We start from the raw sequence: 17349 nt of genomic DNA, 5'->3' as shown, positions 1-17349 counted from the left end.
CCAATCCAATCTTGGAAAAATGGAAGGCTATGACAGACCAAGGAGTTAACATGTAAGCTTTGTAATATGGCAGCCATGACACAGACTTCTATACAAAGCACACTAAGAAGTTGGTGGCTTTTAAGAGAGAGTCTCATTTTTTTCCATTCTTTTTTTTTTTTTAATGTCTTATTTTATTTACATCTGTGTTTTGCATCCATGCATGTCTATGCGAGGGTGTCAGATTCCCTGCAACTGGGTTACAGTCATGAACTGCCATGTGGGTGCTGGGATTTGAACCCTGGTCTTTTGGAAGAATAGTCAGTGCTCTTAACCACTGAGCCACCTCTTCAACCCCCTTTCATTCTTTTTGTTTGTTTGGTCTATTTGGTTTTTCAAGACAGGGTTTCCCTGTGTAGCCCTAGCTGTCCTAGACTCACTTATAGACCAGGCTGGCCTCAAACTCACAAAGATCCGCCTGCCTCTGCCTCCCTGGTGCTAGATTTGCAGGTGTGCACCACGGCGCCTGGCTGTCTCTCATTCTTTTCAATGAACAACTTTAGTCTTAATATAATTCATCTAACCAGGCCTATGCCATCAATCCCAGTTTCTTTGGGTGTAATTCTAACAGAGCATGACGGGACTGAAGCACAGACCTGGACTCTGCTTCCATTTCTGGGACTTGGCTCAGAGCTGGTCTACAGCACAGTCCTAACCATACACTGCATATGGTGCCTGCTGGAGATGAAAGTCAGACATACACATTTAAATCAATTTGGTCAATGCTTGAATTCTAACGACGACACGCACACTGACCACCATTTCACTAGGCAGCTTTGGCTTTTCTTAAATAAACCTGGTTCCAGGGGAGGTTGTAGTGGGAGTTTGGTGTCTTTAAAAACTCAGCTCTCGGGGGGCGGAGGCAGGCGGATCGCTGTGAGTTCGAGGCCAGCCTTGTCTACAAAGTGAGTTCAGGATAGCTAAGGCTACACAGAGAAACCCTGTCTTGAAAAAACAACCAATCAACCAACCAACCCACCAAACGAAAAACAAAAAAACCAAAACCCCAAACTCAGCTCTGTTATATAAACATGTTTGTTTTAATGGCAGGTGTGGGATATGGGGCTGCTTTAGCTTGTCCACAGAAGCAGAATATTTGCTTCGTGTGGGCTCTGAGAGAAGTATGGTCTTTGGCAGCTTTGGATAGTTTAATTCTGGGGACACTGAGAGAGTATAAATGTCAGAGCCCAGAGAGGGATGGAAGGTGCTCCGAGAAAGGCAGCTAATGCGCCTACCCCCTTGCTGCTCCTGGCTGCCACTGTTGCGGTTTGATGAGAAGTTGGGGATATCCTGATTCTGAAGAGTGGACTTGCCACAAGGAACATGACGACCCTAATTAGCAGGAGAACTATGCCCTCTCTCCCCACTAACCTTTCTCTCCTGCCTGGTGTTGGAAGGGACTGGGGTGGAGAGAGGCAGAGGCATAAGAAACCTCAATAAAATAGATTTTAAAAACATGCTAACATACATTTGGGTCTCAAATGACTTTGAGCAACATTCCTGGCCACATGCTACCTTCATCTTCATCAGGGTGGCAGTACTGAGAGGTAGAAGAGCCTTTAGGAGTTGAGGCCCAATGAGACATCTTTAGGTTTTTGGGGATATGACTTTGCAAGCAGACTGTGGGACTCTGGGTCCATTCCTCACCTTGTCCCGCACTGGGGTACATTACCCAACCATCCCTTCAAACTCTTAAGGAAATATATACATATGATATTCACTTTACACCCAGATCACAGTCCCCTCCCTGCTCTCCTCCCACCCACCTTCTTGTCCTCAGAAAAGTGGAGCCCCCCTCCAACCCACCCCTTCCATCAGGACTGAGCTCTCCTCATCCACTGAGGCCAGGCAAGGCAGTCCTTAGGGTGAAGTGACTGAAAGCAGGCAACAGAGTCCATGTCATATACAGCACCCGCTCAACGCACTAGGGGACCCACATGAAGATCAAATTGCCCAGCAGTTACATATGTGTAGGGGGCCTGGGTCTCTGTGAGCCCCCATGGGTCTACGTTAGTTGACTCTGTTGGTCTTCTTGCAGCATGTCTACGTGAACACAGGCATGGATGCACGTGTGTCCTTGGAGGCTAGAAGAGGGCATTAGATCTCCTGCAGTTACAGGTGGCTAAGAGTCGCCTGGCCTGGGTGCTGGGAACTGAATCTGAATTTGGAAGAGTAAAGAGTGCTCTTAACTACTGAGCAATTTCTCCAAGCCCTTAGCTTACATTTTTGGAATTGGCTTACAAACTGTTAGATTTCCATACCTCCTACTTTTGGGTAAGTCTTCCACATGCTGCTCCCTCAGCAACACCCCCATCTTTCCCACCTTACTACCACCATCACTGATTTAACCTTTCCACTCGCAGGATCCCCCACCCCCTATCAATACTCTCATATCACCTACATTTCACTAGCCCCCCTCCCTCAGGCATCCTCTACCCCAGTGACCCCCTTTTTGTTTCCTGGCTTCTACAGCTACTCCAAGCTAAGCAGGCAATGCTAAGGGTTCCAAGATAGGACCCATGCATGCAAGAGGACCCACGGCACTTGACTCCTGTGCCTGGTTGTCCTGTCCCAATATAATTTTCTCAGTTCTACCCGTTTAACTGTATCGTTCTAACTGCATTGTGCATATGCCCCACATTGTCATTATGCCCTCACCAGCTGATGGCCCCCAGGCTGACTGCATAGCTCTTAGAATAGCGCTGTGAATGCAGGTGAGCCAGGCGTCTCTGTGGAGTGCATATATGCCCAGGGATGGTACATGTGGGCCATACAGTGGGTCTATTTCTAGCTTTATTTTTATGATTATTTTTAAATCGGTAATTTGACTGCTTGTATAAGGGGAGCAAACGTCTTTTCTGAGGCAGGACCCTGGAGCACTGGGACTTCCCTTAGTCTAACTAAGCAAGCCTGCTGTGGTGGCAGACAAGAGGCTGTAGCCAACATGTAAATGCACGAGTCTGGCTATGTTCCAATAAAGCTTTCCTTGAAATATGTCAGATCTAGCCCTATGCCTGTCATTGGATGTGTGCACTAGTCTCTCAAATCAGCAGTGACGTTCAGACCAACTGTGAAATGAGCTGACCTCAGATGTTAAGATTGTAGAAATTTGTGTGTGTGTGTTGTGTTGTGTACTTTATTTATTTTAATGTTCACTGGTGTTTCGCTGGCAGGGATGTCTGTGTGAGGGTATCAGGAACCCTGGAACTGAAGTTACAGACAGTTGTGAGCTGCCATGTGGGTGCTGGGAATTGAAACAGGGTCTTCTGGAGGAACAGCCAGTGCTCTTAACCACTAAGCCACCTCTCCAGCCCCAGACGAAAAAGTTTGGTTGGCTCTTTGTTTTCTATGGTAGGTTTCACTGTGTAGCCCTGGCTGGCCTCAAAGTCACAGTGATCCACCTGCCTTTGCCTCCTGAGTGCTGGGATTACAACTGTGTGCCACCATTACCCGGTAAAAAGCTTTGTATTAATTTTTTTCTCCACAAATAGAAAAATAATGCCAACCACTGCCACACAGGCATGAGGTTCTGAGTTTGGGTCCCCAGAACCCATACAAAACCAGGAATGGTGGCATACATGTACAGACCAGCACTGTGGAGGAGGGGGCAGGGCGAGGGAAGCATTAGAGGGCAGTGACTAGGGAGCTGCTAATTGTGAAGGAAGCCCTTGGAGGACAAAGGGACGGGGCCCGGTCACTGGTTCCTCAAACTCACTCCCTAATTGAAAGGAGGCAGGCAGATCTCTGTGAGTTTAAGGCCAGCTTCGTCTACAAAGTGAGTCTAGGACAGCCAAGGCTACACAGAGAAATCCTGTCTTGAAAGAAAAAAAGAAAAAGAAGGAAAGAAAGGAAGGAGTTACCAGAATATCTATCCTAAGTGAGGCACAGTTATTAGAAGTTAAGGCAGACACTTATGCATGTAAGAGTGCATGGTATGTGGAGGTGGTACATGTGGGTGGTACAGCTTTGAGGAGTTGATTCCACGTTTCTGCGGTTCCAGGGATCAAAGAGCTCAGGGTCAGGCTTGCATGGCAAGCTCCCTTATACACTGAGCCATCTTACCATCACAGTTACTTCCTTGAAAAGCCCCGAGTAATCTTGACACACTGGATGCTACTCCCACCTCAGCCAGCACTCAGATGTCGGCTGGTAGTTTGTCCCTCACATAAATCTTTTTTTTTTTTTTTTTAATATTTATTTACTCATTATTTATACATTATTCAGAGGGCACTAGATCTCATTACAAATGGTTATGAACCACCATGTGGTTGCTGGGAATTGAACTCAGGACCTTTGGAAGAACAGCCAGTGCTCTTAACCTCTGAGCCATCTCTCCAGCCCCCCTCACATAAATTTTAACAGCAATGGCAATGAGTGATGTTCCTCTCATTGCCTCTCCCATCGCTTGAGCGATGCCTAACAGCCGTCACACTTCATCCCTCGGGAACGGCAAACTCCACACCAGAAGAGAGGCCATTTATCGCAACGCTCTGAGCCCTGCACATGGAGATGCTCAGGCAAGCAGCCTCATTTAGAAGATCCCACTTTAGCTCACAGATCCCTTCCCTCTTTAAGTTGCTAAGTTACTGGACAGTCGTTAAGAATGTCATCACAGACAGGATTTATCTGTTTCTCAAGCCTTTTCAAAAAAAAAAAAAAAAAAAAAAGAACTAAATATTCAGATGGCACACACCATCTTATATTTCTTTGTATAATCGAACATTCAGAATATGACAACACGCAAGATGGCACATTAAACTTTTAACAATGAAAACACAGTTTGGGAGCAAACTGGTCTAAAAGCAGAGAGTCTAAAAGCAAAGTATTTGTAAGGACTCCCCAACTCCCCCCAAGACTTCCTATATTCTAAGGTGCAGTACAGTGACTAAAGTGTAAGCCTGCTGTTTTCAAAGAAATTCTGAGGAATCTGAGAAGCTGATGGTCACATGCGGATGAAAGTGAAGTGAGCCTAAACTGTGCCAGGACAAGAGATGGGCAATTAACTTGTCAGTCTCTTGTTTTTGTAGGCGGAGGCAGGACAAGCAGGAGTTTAAGGCCGGCCATGGCTATACAGTGAGCTTGAGACAGCCTAAGCCACAGGAGAGCCTGAGTAAGTATGTAACTAAGCGTGGCATTAGGTGGAACTCGGGTAAGTACAGAACTGATCTCCAGAGTCCAACAAATGGAAACTAGCACACAAGCTCTCACAATGCACACTTCTCTCTTAAGCACAAGCCTGTGATGTGAACCCCAACACGTTTCCACTGCCACGACATCCAAAGATCTGCTCACTCACATAGAATTCAAGTGACTTAAAGAACAGGACACGGAGTGGGAGGCAGACTTCCTGACAGGGGCACTTACCCATTCCCCTTTACCCTCCACCCGGAAAGCAAAGGGTTAAAAGCAAGGCAAAAGATGTTTAATGAATGTTGACCTTAGAGACATCTACACACTGCTCATTGAATCCAACCAGAGTTAGCTAGCCAGCCCCAGGAAAAGGAGTCAGTGTCCCTGTCAGCTCAGGGACGGTAGGTCCCCCACTAAAGCAGCAATTTCTCATTAAAACACAAATCACTCTCTAATACCCTAGTATAAAAAACACATTTGTCTTAGTTCTTAACTTTGAATTACTTCTAAGTTAATCAAGAAATTCAAGTGGTCATTTAGAGCAATCACAATGCTTTATTCTGGTCTGAAGACTAGTTCTTACGATGAACGCTACAACACTAAGAATATATTGAGTTGTTACAATGTTACAACTCTAAGGCTGTATTTAGATGTTCACATATACAAAGTGTAAACTGTAGCAAAACAAAACATTCCTGTTAATTTCCTAAATAGTAACTTAGAGTCTTTATATTTAATTCATTACTTAAAAACAAAACCAAACTACCCCAAACACTTTGGTTCAAAGATATATCCGTTATTATGGGCAGCTGTAAATGAAGGAATTCTGCATTTGTAATTATTTCTTAAAGATTCACCATAGTATGTAACTAGACTAAGCTTAGACACTACCGGTTCATTATAGGATTGAAAATAAGCTAAGGCTGTAATATGAACATCATCTTTAATAACTATATTTAAAGTGCTCTTAAGACGCACTTTTGAAATTTTTCATTCTGAGAAAAAGGAAAGAAGGTTGAGTTTCTGTTTCAAGGACCTCAAGCCTGTATCCTTGGATTTCATGCTTGTTGGAGATTTCCTAATTGTGCAACAAAGCACAAAAAGAGGATAGATGCCAGTCTCTGACCCATACCGGCTGCTATCTTTCTTACCATGACTATATCTCCTGGCTGGATGGTAATTTCATCATGACTTCTGGATTCGAAGGGGTACAGCGCTCGGTAATACACCACTTTTACATTTTCCTGTGCAGAAATTGTAAGTGGGCCTTTCTCTGTTTGGGAAGAGGAGGGACGCATTACAGGAAGCATTGACATATACCATAGCCAACAGCTGTTAGTGCTATAGTCGAAATATTTCCACCCATTCAAGGACTTTCTGAAATACACACTGAATGCCAAAGGAGAACGAAATCTGACAGGGGCACCTAAGACCACTGAGAGCTCCTTGGTAGACTCTCCACAAACCAGTTGCCAGAACTGAGTGCAGTGGGCGGGGCAGCCCAGAGAGCTGAGCTCTGCCTCTTGGCGTGGGCTACAGCAGTGCACATCTGTAAATCATCAACAAAGCCTGCTCCCCACCCAGGGCGTTGCTCGTGGATGACAGCAGATCTGGTCAGCCAGAGATCAGTCTTGTAAGGGAATTGGAAGAGAAACACAACTTTCCATGCAGACAGAGGCAAATGTTGGTCTTTGGGGCACTTAACAAGATCACATAAACCTAAGTGTTGACTTCACACAAGGTCCTATTGGCCCTGGGGAACGGAGTCTTCTACGTTTCTGGGGAAAGAATAAGCCCAAGGATAAATCCAAATGAAAATAGTTTAGACTTTAACTCAAATGAAAAAATTTAAAATGCATTCAGGTAGAGGAGACCCTTGGATTTTGGCTAACAGTTAATTACAGCCCTCTGAACTCCTCTACACACAGATGCAAGTAACTTGACAGTCATCTTATCTGGAAAGCAGTGAGGCAGATCACGGTCTATCTATAGCTTTGACCTGTGCTAGATGTAGAGGTTCCTTCTGACCCAAGGGAGAAAAAAACAGTTCCACAATTCACAGAGAGAGAAACAGAGGAGTTGAGGACCCCACACAACAACCATCAGGACTTGAGCTTATCTTTCCCCTTTGAGCCATGGACCCTCCAAGTCCATGCCCTTCTCTGGCTATTGCACCTTAGGAAAGGATAGCTCCTGCCTAACTATGCCTCACTCCCATCCCCCCACCGTGTGGTCAGGGAGTAAAGTCTTTACAAGATGGAGTCAAGGTGTTTGTTGCTCTCTGTATATCACAGTGGTTAAGGAGTTTGAAAACACACCTGATATTATCTAAGGGATAACTTTTATTAGTTACTTTGCCCAAACAAGATAAGGGTGGCCTTTTATTAATTTAATTTTTTTAAAGAGGCAGTTTGTATTGAAAGAGCAAAAAATCAGAACTTACACTCTTTAAGAGGCACAAAACCCAGTGTAGACAAAACCTGGTTGCCACAGCTCAGCAATATCAGGGGAAAATAACAAACTAGAGAAATAGTAAGTGATTTTTACAAAATGGGTTCAGTTCAGCGTATATACCATACACACAAATAGGGTTTGATAATGGAGTTCATGGCACTTGGGTGAGGTCTGCAGAGGGTTCCTGGCTATCAGAATAGCTGCTGGAACACACCCAGAGAGTAAAGAGCTACAGTATCTAGAGATAGCCATCTCAGCTCCGTTAATGTAAGCAAGTTGGGCATGGTGGTGCCCATCTTTAATCTCAGCACTCAGGAGACAAGAGGCAGGCAGATCTCCAAGTCTGAGGCCAGACTGGTCTACAAAGTGAGAAGCCTTCTCCAAAAAAAAAAAAAAAAAAAAAAGAAAAGAAAAGAAAAGAAAAGAAAGAAAGAAAGAAAAAAACCCAGTACTTGAGACAAAGCTTGACTAGGCACTGGGGGCTCTGGGGAGGTGACAGAACGTGGAGCAACAGGTGAGAACACTGCCACTGAACAGGCCCCGCCCCTTCCGATACCTGCACTAGACCAGGGTGCCTGGATAGCTGGCTTAGTTGCCTCTTGGTGAGGATGGAAAAGCCGACTCATCTTGTCTTGTACTTCCGGTTTGGCTCTCTCTTCTCCCTCCTTCTTTTTGACACTGTCTTCCCTTTTCAGTTTGTCCTCCTCGTGTGGTTTTCGAGGCCGCGGCTGTTCCTCCTGCTGCGCGTGCTCCAGCCATTGCTTGTCCCTTCCCTGAATGCGGCTGCCAACAAAGATGCTTGATTACAGCGAGGAAGCAGTCTGACTCGGCAATTTGCACCCCTCCCCCCACCCCCTTCACCAAAAAGCTACCTCAGAGTAGCTAAACGTGGAGGGAATGCTGCTCTTACATAGACAATGGACTCCAGAAAACCAGTTCTTGGGGCAAAATGAAGTCACATGATTAAACACACAAACACACACACAGAAAGAAGACTGCAATGTACTGCATTAAGTGGCTATAAGACTAAGAAAAAGTACATCTCGTCTGACATTAACTGATACAATTGACTGAAACATATTAAACTACAAAAAAAAAAAAAAAAAAAAAGAAAGAAAGAAAAAGAAAAAAGCCACAGAACACAGCTGAACATAAACTTCATGAAAACGGAGACTATCCAACATGCTGTGAAGAGACACCACTTTCATGAGCACATAACCATGAGATTCTTACAGTCCCTCCCCAGGCAGGAGACACCACACTGACATGTATACAACTTGCTCCCAAACCCAAAGCATTTACTGCTCTTGTACTGGTTCCCAGCAGCACACGACAGCTTGCAGTGACCTGTGACTCCAGAAGCACAGGACCCAATGGCCTCTCGTGGCCTGAGAGCATCCCGAGTACATGATGCACAGATACACATGCAGGCAAAAACAAAAAACAAACAAACAAAGAACCCCAAATACACATAAAATGTCTTTTAAAAAGCATAAAAAGGCCAGATGTGGTGGCAAATGCCTTTGATCCCAGCACTCTGGAGACAGAGGCAGGAGGATCTCTGCTTCAAGACCCACCTGGTCTATGTAGCGAGTTCCAGGATAGCCAAGGCTACATAGAGAAACTGTCTCAATAACCAATTTTTAAAAAGTATCCAAGGACATTTATTAGAGGGTAAAAAACCTGATTTTTTGAAGTTAAGTTTTGGGTACTATTTACCTTTAAAGTTAGAAGTGTATTATTTTCTGTTTGTAGAATGGTATTTTCTTTTTTTTAAAGATTTATTTATTATTATTATATATACAGTGCTCTACATGAATGTACATCTGCAGGCCAGAAGAGGGCATCAGATCACGTTAATAGATGGTTGTGTGCCACCATGTGGTTGCTGGGAATTGAACTCATGACCTGTGGAAGAACAGTCAGCGCTCTTAACCTCTGAGCCATCTCTCCAGCCCTAGAATGGTATTTTCTACATTATGTTTTCAGCTTATTTATACTCTGTAGGAGTACAGTGTCAGGTTGCAGCATTAGTAATGAAAGTATTTCATAAGCTGTAATGGCAACTGGGGGCAAAGAGATGGCTGAATTGATAAAGGAACTTGCACCCAGGCCTAAGCACTTAGGTTTGATCTGAAGGACCTACGTGGTAGAAGAAGAGAACCTACTCTTGCCAGATGTTCTCTAACCTCCACAAATACAGTGACACAAAGCTGCATGAATGCACAGGTATGCACACATGCGTGTACACACACACAAACCCTGTAACAGTTGGAAACAAACAAAAGGCTGAGTTTCAGTTAATCCACACATACAATGTGTCCCACTCTAAAGGAAAACAAAACAAAACAAAATGAAATAAAATGAAAACAAAACAAAACAAAAAAACAGTCCAATAAACTGTGAGATCCCTGGCATTAAAAATAAAACATAAAACATTAAACAGCCTCAAAGAGTCCCATGTGCCCTGAACAAAGCAGGCCTGACAGGTTTGTGCAGGTTCCCTGAATCCAGTACCTACTGTCCATGAACAAAGCAGGCCTTGCAGATTTGTGCAGGGTCACTGAACCTACCCACCATCCATCACTCCCCCAAGATGTCCAGTACCCAATTCTTCTCAGTATAATTTCAAAAACCCATTTTTATAGTTTGCAGCTTCTCCCTGGGATATTTGGTCATTCTTGTTTCTTGGGCTCTAAAATTAACCCAAGTTTCAAATAGCACACACCCATGAACAAAATCAGAGACACTAAAAGGTAACAGAAAAGTGTCTACAGTGACTACAGAATGTTACATGGGAAATACGAAACAGCAAGCACAAATACCCCAACAGAAACAGACAAAAGCATTTGTGTTCTAAGCAGTGATGGCAAATCTTCCCCTTTTGTACTCAAGTTTAATTTGCAATTGCAATAAAGAAGAAGAAAGCCAGAGAGGCACAATCCTGGGCCTGCTGGAGAAACTGTGTGGGGTAAACTCAGGGGCTGTGCTTTCAAGCTGTGCACTTTTGACTATTGCTGTCATTAAAAGGCTGTGAACTGGAAACTACTGTGGTCATTGGCATGCAAATGGACTGACCAAGTGTCCCAATTTTCTTGTCCACTTCCATTATCCATACAGGAAAGCACTGGGAACTAATCAAAACCTTCAGGGGCTACTTACATATGCAAAGATTTACACACATGTCTGTGTGCCCACACAGACAGTAAGGAATGAAGGCGCCTTTTCTGGTACGGCAATCATGAGGAGACGCGAGGACGGGTAGGACAGATCCCAGTTTCTCCAGGGTGGCTCCAGGGCCCTGCAAGGCTCACCTTTGCGCTTCTTCCTTCTGCTTTTGTAACTCGAGGCTCTTCCACTCCTGCTCTTTCTGCCTCAGCCGCTCTGCCTCGATGGACCTCTGCTTCTGGAGTTGCTGCTTACTGTGTATTTCTCTTAGTTCCTAGAAAGAATCGGAACAATTTATGGATGATCAGAGCAGATGAACAGGAACTGTTCATCGGCATGTGGCATCTCCCTGGGCATTTGGCAGGTGACTTTCAGGGCTGACAAACAGTCATTTAGAAACTAGAATCACTGCATTTTGATGCTGTCCCAGATTACGATCCAGCAGGCCACAACACACTATGTCATTTCCCATGACATCTACTTATCTGAGGGGCTGGGGATGGAATCTGGGATCCTGCATTCACTAGGCAAGTGTCCTTCCACTGAGCTGCACCCTCCCCCCTCCGTCTCCAGGATCTGTTTAGAAGGGACCTTGCTTGTGAAGGGCAGTGGGGGAGTCACCCTGGGAACGACTCGGCAGAACTAGAAGGTAGTTAGTTTTATGATACAGTGATTTATGGATAAAACTGTAGTTACTATAGTTAATCCACACTAAATCCCCTAGCTCTGAAAACACACACAGCACTTTCACACACAGCCACTGTTAAAACTCGGCTTCTTACAAGAGTAGAGCCCATAGATTTTAACAGTCTCTGCTCCTGAGCCCTCCTCCCCCTTATGCTGTGGGTTTTTTTTTTTTTTTTTTTTTTTCCAAATCACAACCATTTGAGGGCCTCTGTTCTCACAAAATCCACGTATGAAGCTGCCAACTGTGACAGCTAGTTTCAAAGAGAAAAGTTACAATTTGAGAGCGATCTCGCTGGATCAGATCTCCTTTCATAGCAACCCCGAAGCAATTTCCCTGCCAACCGACTGAAACCCAAATAAACTACATAATAGAGTACTTAAAATCAGGAGCATAAGCATATAAGAATATGAAAAACCACGTTAGGCTGGGGTGTGGTTTGGTAGCCCATCATCTCCCTACATGAAGGTCTGGGTTCATTTCCCCTTTAAGAGAGAAGTAATGAGATTAAAACAAAACAAGGAGAGACGACAGGAGGGAAGGGGCTTCATTGAGAACTGTGCGGGTGGGCCATCCCAAGGCAGCAGCCCTAAGAATTCAGCTGGTGAGCTAAGGCAGGAGGAGGCCTGAGGCAGCGGCTTAGCTAGGGAGGGGACAGAGGCCTCCAAGAACAGCCACTGGGAAGCCCAACTCTGACTGAAGTTGTTATGGAAAAGAGAACGTCAACTCTGGGTGGGGGAAAGAATTCCATTTTCATTCCCTTCCTAACTGGAATCCGTGGGATGTTACAACGTAATAGCATTATGTCAAGACAGCCGCGCTGGCTTCCAGTCATCCGTAATGAAGAAGAGTGATCCCTAATAACACCAATGATAATCTGGTCACTGGTTTAGCGCTGGCATTTGTAAGATAAGCAAAAAGAGATCAATTCACCCACTCTTGACTAAAGCTAAGTGTCACCACACAAAAGGAACAGCTGTTGGGGTGACACTAAATCAAACTCTAGTGTCTGGAGAAAGGGGCCAGGATCCAAAGTCAGAAAACACAGTGAGAGGCCGTCTAATCCATCACTGGCCCAATGCAGAGACCATGTCAGAGGGCATGTAAATCATGAACAGATTTGCATTTCATTCAATTTAAAAATTTCATTAACAGCATACTTTCCTCGTTTTCTTGCCATGCTCAGGAAACTAACTGCATTATCTTATTTATTTATTTACTTGCAGTGTATGTTCACACGGGCAGGAAGATGTGTGGGTGTGCATGAGTGTGTGAATGGGCATGTGGCGATGGCCAGGGGCTGACCTTGGGTGCTATTCCTATAGAGCTCTCCTCCCTGGTTTTTAAATAGTTTCACTTTATGTGTTCTGAGTGTTCTGTCTGCATGTGTGTCCGTGCCCCGTGTGCATGCCTGGTGCCTATGGAGACCAAGAGACAGCACTGGGCCCCCTGGAACTGGGGCTACAGAGGGCTTTAAGGTGCCACGTGAGTATGTGCAATCCTTTGGAAGAGCAGCGAGTGGTGCTAAGCACCGAGCCACCTCTCCAGCCTGGTCTACCTTGTGTGCTGAGACTGTCTTCACGGGAAGCTGGGCCTTGCTTGTTAGGTGAATGAGCTCTAGGCATGTGGGTGTCTTTATTACAGATATGAGCCAGCATCCCACCGAGCTTTGATTGTGGGTGCTGTGCTGGGGGCCACCTTGGGTCCTCTGGCTTGTGCCTTCGTGCCTATGGGGCAAGCACTTTACTGACTCAGTTATCTTTTCAGCCTCCCGTTATGCACTTAAAAAATAAATAAAAGTTATTGCATCTTGGGGAAATTTATCTTTAGGAGATGACATTCAAACTACTGAACAACAGGTGCAGAGAAAGCAGGGTGGACGCTGGCTGTGATGTCCTAATGTATCCGACAAAACGTGTGCACAAATCAAGAATTTCATTTTCTTAAAGCATTATGCTGGATTCCTTTCTGTACTCAACTCATGGAATCAGGGTTAGGTTGGAAACAGGCCAATGAGCAGACGGAAGCAACTAGTGATGGTTAGCGAGCGGCACAGAATGAAAAAGCAGCGAGAAGTGATTTAAAGAACCAACAGAAGACAATCATGCCAATGAGACAGCTTTAAAAACAACACTTCAGCGCATCAACCACACCGTAAATTCAGAGTCATACTTCTTTTTAAAGACGACAGCATCACAGCTCACGCAGAACCTATCTTGAGAGCTATCAAAACGAAAGTTATAGCTGCAAGTGCCTCCAAGGAAACAGAGCTTGGAGGCGCCATATAATAACAGGTGTCAAAGAACAACAGAAGGCTCTGGCAGCTTATGGTCCAGATCAGAAAATGCAAAGATTCTCTATTTATTTCATCCAAGTCAAACACTGCCAAGACACACAGTCAGCTTTAAGGACACCAAGTGACCTAAGCACCTGGCATTCTGAACTTCTTTCCTTTTCCTCTGAATGTGGGTGTTCTAGGTTGTAAGAAACAATGAGTATTCTGAAGTCTGAGAGCGTCTCAACCTTCCTAACGCTGTGACCCTTTAATGCAGTTCCTAATGCTGTGCTGACCCCAACCATAAAATCATTTTCGTTGCCACTTCCTAACTGCAATTTTGCTACTGTTTTGAATCGTAGTGTAAGCATCTGTGTCTTCCAAGGTCTTCTGTGACCCTCGAGAAAGGTTGCGACCCACAGGTTGAGAACCAGTATTCTAAGATGATAAACTTTTGGACATGGCTGGAATATGCACTAAAAGGTAGCGATGGCTTTCCCTCCCCAGCCCTATTGAAGCTGTGTCCAAGACCGGCGCTTCCATGCAGGACAGGCACCTGGGCTTTTCTCACTCCCCTTTCAACACCACTAAGGAGACTGGAGTCAACTGTAGTTATTTAAAAGCGCCCTTTTCATTGTTTCAGAGAAAATAAGAAGGCGAGTTGTTAATTTACTAACTCTTCCTGGTAGACAACCTGACTGAAGCAACCTTCAAAAATCTCTAGAAAATACACATGTCCCTTAGCACACTTTTTAACTTCGAAGCTAAAAAAACTTATAAGGCATCACAAGACAAAGTCTTATGTGGAACTTTTCTCAAATCACGTTTTCTTCCTAAAACTAGTCACTACATCTTGTAGCCCAGAACCTACGACAGCATTGTGTAGCTCCATCAAATTTTCTCTAATGAGTCCCCCTCGATGGTATGGCATATTTTACAGCAGACACGCAGGCAGTGTCATCTTCTGTAGGGTACTTCCATCACCGAGTGTTGAGGGTGTTGAAACAAGGTCTTATGCAGCCTCAAATCCACTATATACTTGGAGATGATCTTGAACTCCCAAATGGCTGGCTATAATGCCCTGTCTAGCCCTGAACTCCTGGGCTGAGGGAGTCCTCCAGTCTCAAACTTAAGAGTAGATGAAAAAACAGGCATATCCAAAACATACAGCTTAAGATAATGCTCAGCTAAAATAGTATTTTTACTACCAGTAACACTAGCAGAATTCTTAAGATAAAGAGCTATGTTTCTTAACCTGAGCCCATAAAAAAAGCTTTGGCCTTGTGAAGGCTACCAAGCTGCCTGCACATTTGGGGTGCATAGGCATTGTTCTGGCAGAGGAGCTTCAAAGCATTTATCAGATTCTCAAAGTCTCAGATTAAACACAAATTTTAAACCATAATTTAAAAATTGGCAAAGGTCTTGTATTACAGATAACATAAAAATCAGCTCACTTTTAATTTTCTTCCCTAGTCCCAAATGAGAAAAGCTTATTTCCCCTAAATAATTAAGATTTTTGAGTCATAAAACATCTTTAGACATCCTATGGCATGTGGCCAAAGTAATTCAAAAGGAGTATGTCTGACAAATTGAATATCCAAGAAGACTCAGCTATTTTCAATTGACAGATATGGCTCAATTTCAAGTTCACTGAAGATGGCTGTTTATGGCTATGCCAAGGGGCACAGAATCACTTAATTACTGTGATGGCTTCTCCTTCACTTGGTCTTAAAGAGACACAAATATGTTGCATTACACGAATAATATGTACAGGGTTCTTCTTCAAGGATGACTTTGCACAAATGCCTGTAATAGAGGTTTAAAAAATGAGACACCTGCACTTGGAAATGCACTTGATAATCTGGGTATCTAACTATTTAGAATTTCTTTGTTTTGTGTGTGCCTCAGGCTGCCCTTGGGAAATAAAAGGCAAAAACATACAGTGACTACTAGCTGGGGCCTCCTGAACTTCACACCACAAATCTAACAAGTTTTATTTACTATTAATCTCATAGGAAACTAATTTGGGCAGCAAAATGAGAAGCTCCAGGTGTTTTTGTTTGTTTGTTTTTGTATTTCCGTCATCCATCCATCCATCATCCACCCACCTGTCCATCATCCGTCCATCCATCAACCCATCCATCCATCATCCACACACCCACTCACTCACCCGTCCATCATCCATCCATCCATCCACATACCCACCCACCCACCCATCTACAACTGACTGGGAGCTGGTTTCCTGTTTCTATCATTCAGGTTCCAGGGACTGAATTCTTTTATTGGCCGAGCCACCTTGCTCTGTCCCTACTTGGAGTTTTAAGACACAATAATATTTCCCAATTAAGTGATGAAATAAACAAAAGAGAAAACAAGCTAATGACCTCAGAAAATATAGAAACATGTCTGATGGAAAAAAATCTAAAAAGAATTACTTCAAGACATAAAAATATGTACAGTCAAAAAAAGTAGACATTCCATTTAAATCCAAATTATAAAGTTTATTCATGTGATGTGCTAAAAGTGGGAAGAACATAAAGAAAATGATTTTTAAAAATTTCTATATTAATTATAAGGTCTATATATTAACGTTTAAAAAACATGTTCAAAACATTCTTTCCAAATGAAAGCCAACACTCATCAAATAGCCAGTACTACTCCCCACATCAAGCTGCCAGGCGGTGTGGGTGGCGTCTGACCCCAGCAACCATCGCCCAGGAAGCTGGGCATAATCTGCTGTTTCCATAGAGAGAGAACTGACTCTACTTTCTCCTGAAAATCTTAGCCCTCTACTAGTTGTCTTAGCTTTACACACAAGGAGCATGCCACCATAGTAGGGGCATGTCACCATAGTAGGGGCATGTCACCATAGTAGGGGCATGTCACCATAGTAGGGGCATGTCACCACAGTAGGGGCATGTCACCACAGTAGGAGCATGCCACCATAGTAGGGGCATGTCACCACAGTAGGGGCATGTCACCATAGTAGGGGCATGTCACCATAGTAGGGGCATGCCACCACAGTAGGGGCATGTCACCACAGTAGGGGCATGTCACCATAGTAGGGGCATGTCACCACAGTAGGGGCATGTCACCACAGTAGGGGCATGTCACCACAGTAGGGGCATGTCACCATAGTAGGGGCATGTCACCACAGTAGGGGCATGACACCACAGTAGGGGCATGTCACCACAGTAGGAGCATGTCACCACAGTAGGGGCATGCCACCATAGTAGGGACATGTCACCATAGTAGGAGCATGTCACCACAGTAGGGGCATGTCACCATAGTAGGGGCATGTCACCATAGTAGGGGCATGTCACCACAGTAGGGGCATGTCACCACAGTAGGGGCATGTCACCACAGTAGGAGCATGTCACCATAGTAGGGGCATGTCACCATAGTAGGGGCATGTCACCATAGTAGGGGCATGTCACCACAGTAGGAGCATGCCACCACAGTAGGAGCATGTCACCACAGTAGGAGCATGTCACCACAGTAGGGGCATGTCACCATAGTAGGGGCATGTCACCATAGTAGGGGCATGTCACCATAGTAGGAGCATGTCACCACAGTAGGGGCATGTCACCACAGTAGG

The 17349-nt window shown here is 44.5% G+C and overlaps 1 protein-coding gene across 3 annotated transcripts in view; it reads right to left on the bottom strand.

Moving 5' to 3' along the window:
- Positions 1-17349, bottom strand: part of Itsn1 (intersectin 1) — a 184597-nt gene that overhangs the window by 63951 nt on the left and 103297 nt on the right. For all 3 annotated transcript variants that reach the window (XM_051150253.1, XM_051150250.1, XM_051150251.1), the window contains 3 exons: positions 10938-11065; positions 8180-8406; positions 6321-6442 (listed from right to left, as the gene is read on the bottom strand). In XM_051150253.1, the coding sequence (XP_051006210.1) occupies positions 6321-6442; positions 8180-8406; positions 10938-11065 (477 nt within the window). The remainder of the gene's footprint in view (positions 1-6320; positions 6443-8179; positions 8407-10937; positions 11066-17349) is intronic.

This window comes from Acomys russatus, chromosome 8, assembly GCF_903995435.1.
Source record: "Acomys russatus chromosome 8, mAcoRus1.1, whole genome shotgun sequence".
In the NCBI taxonomy this organism is placed as follows: Eukaryota; Metazoa; Chordata; class Mammalia; order Rodentia; family Muridae; genus Acomys; species Acomys russatus.
The sequence above is the reverse complement of the archived record's forward strand: the minus strand, read 5'-3'. Positions and strand labels throughout refer to the sequence as shown.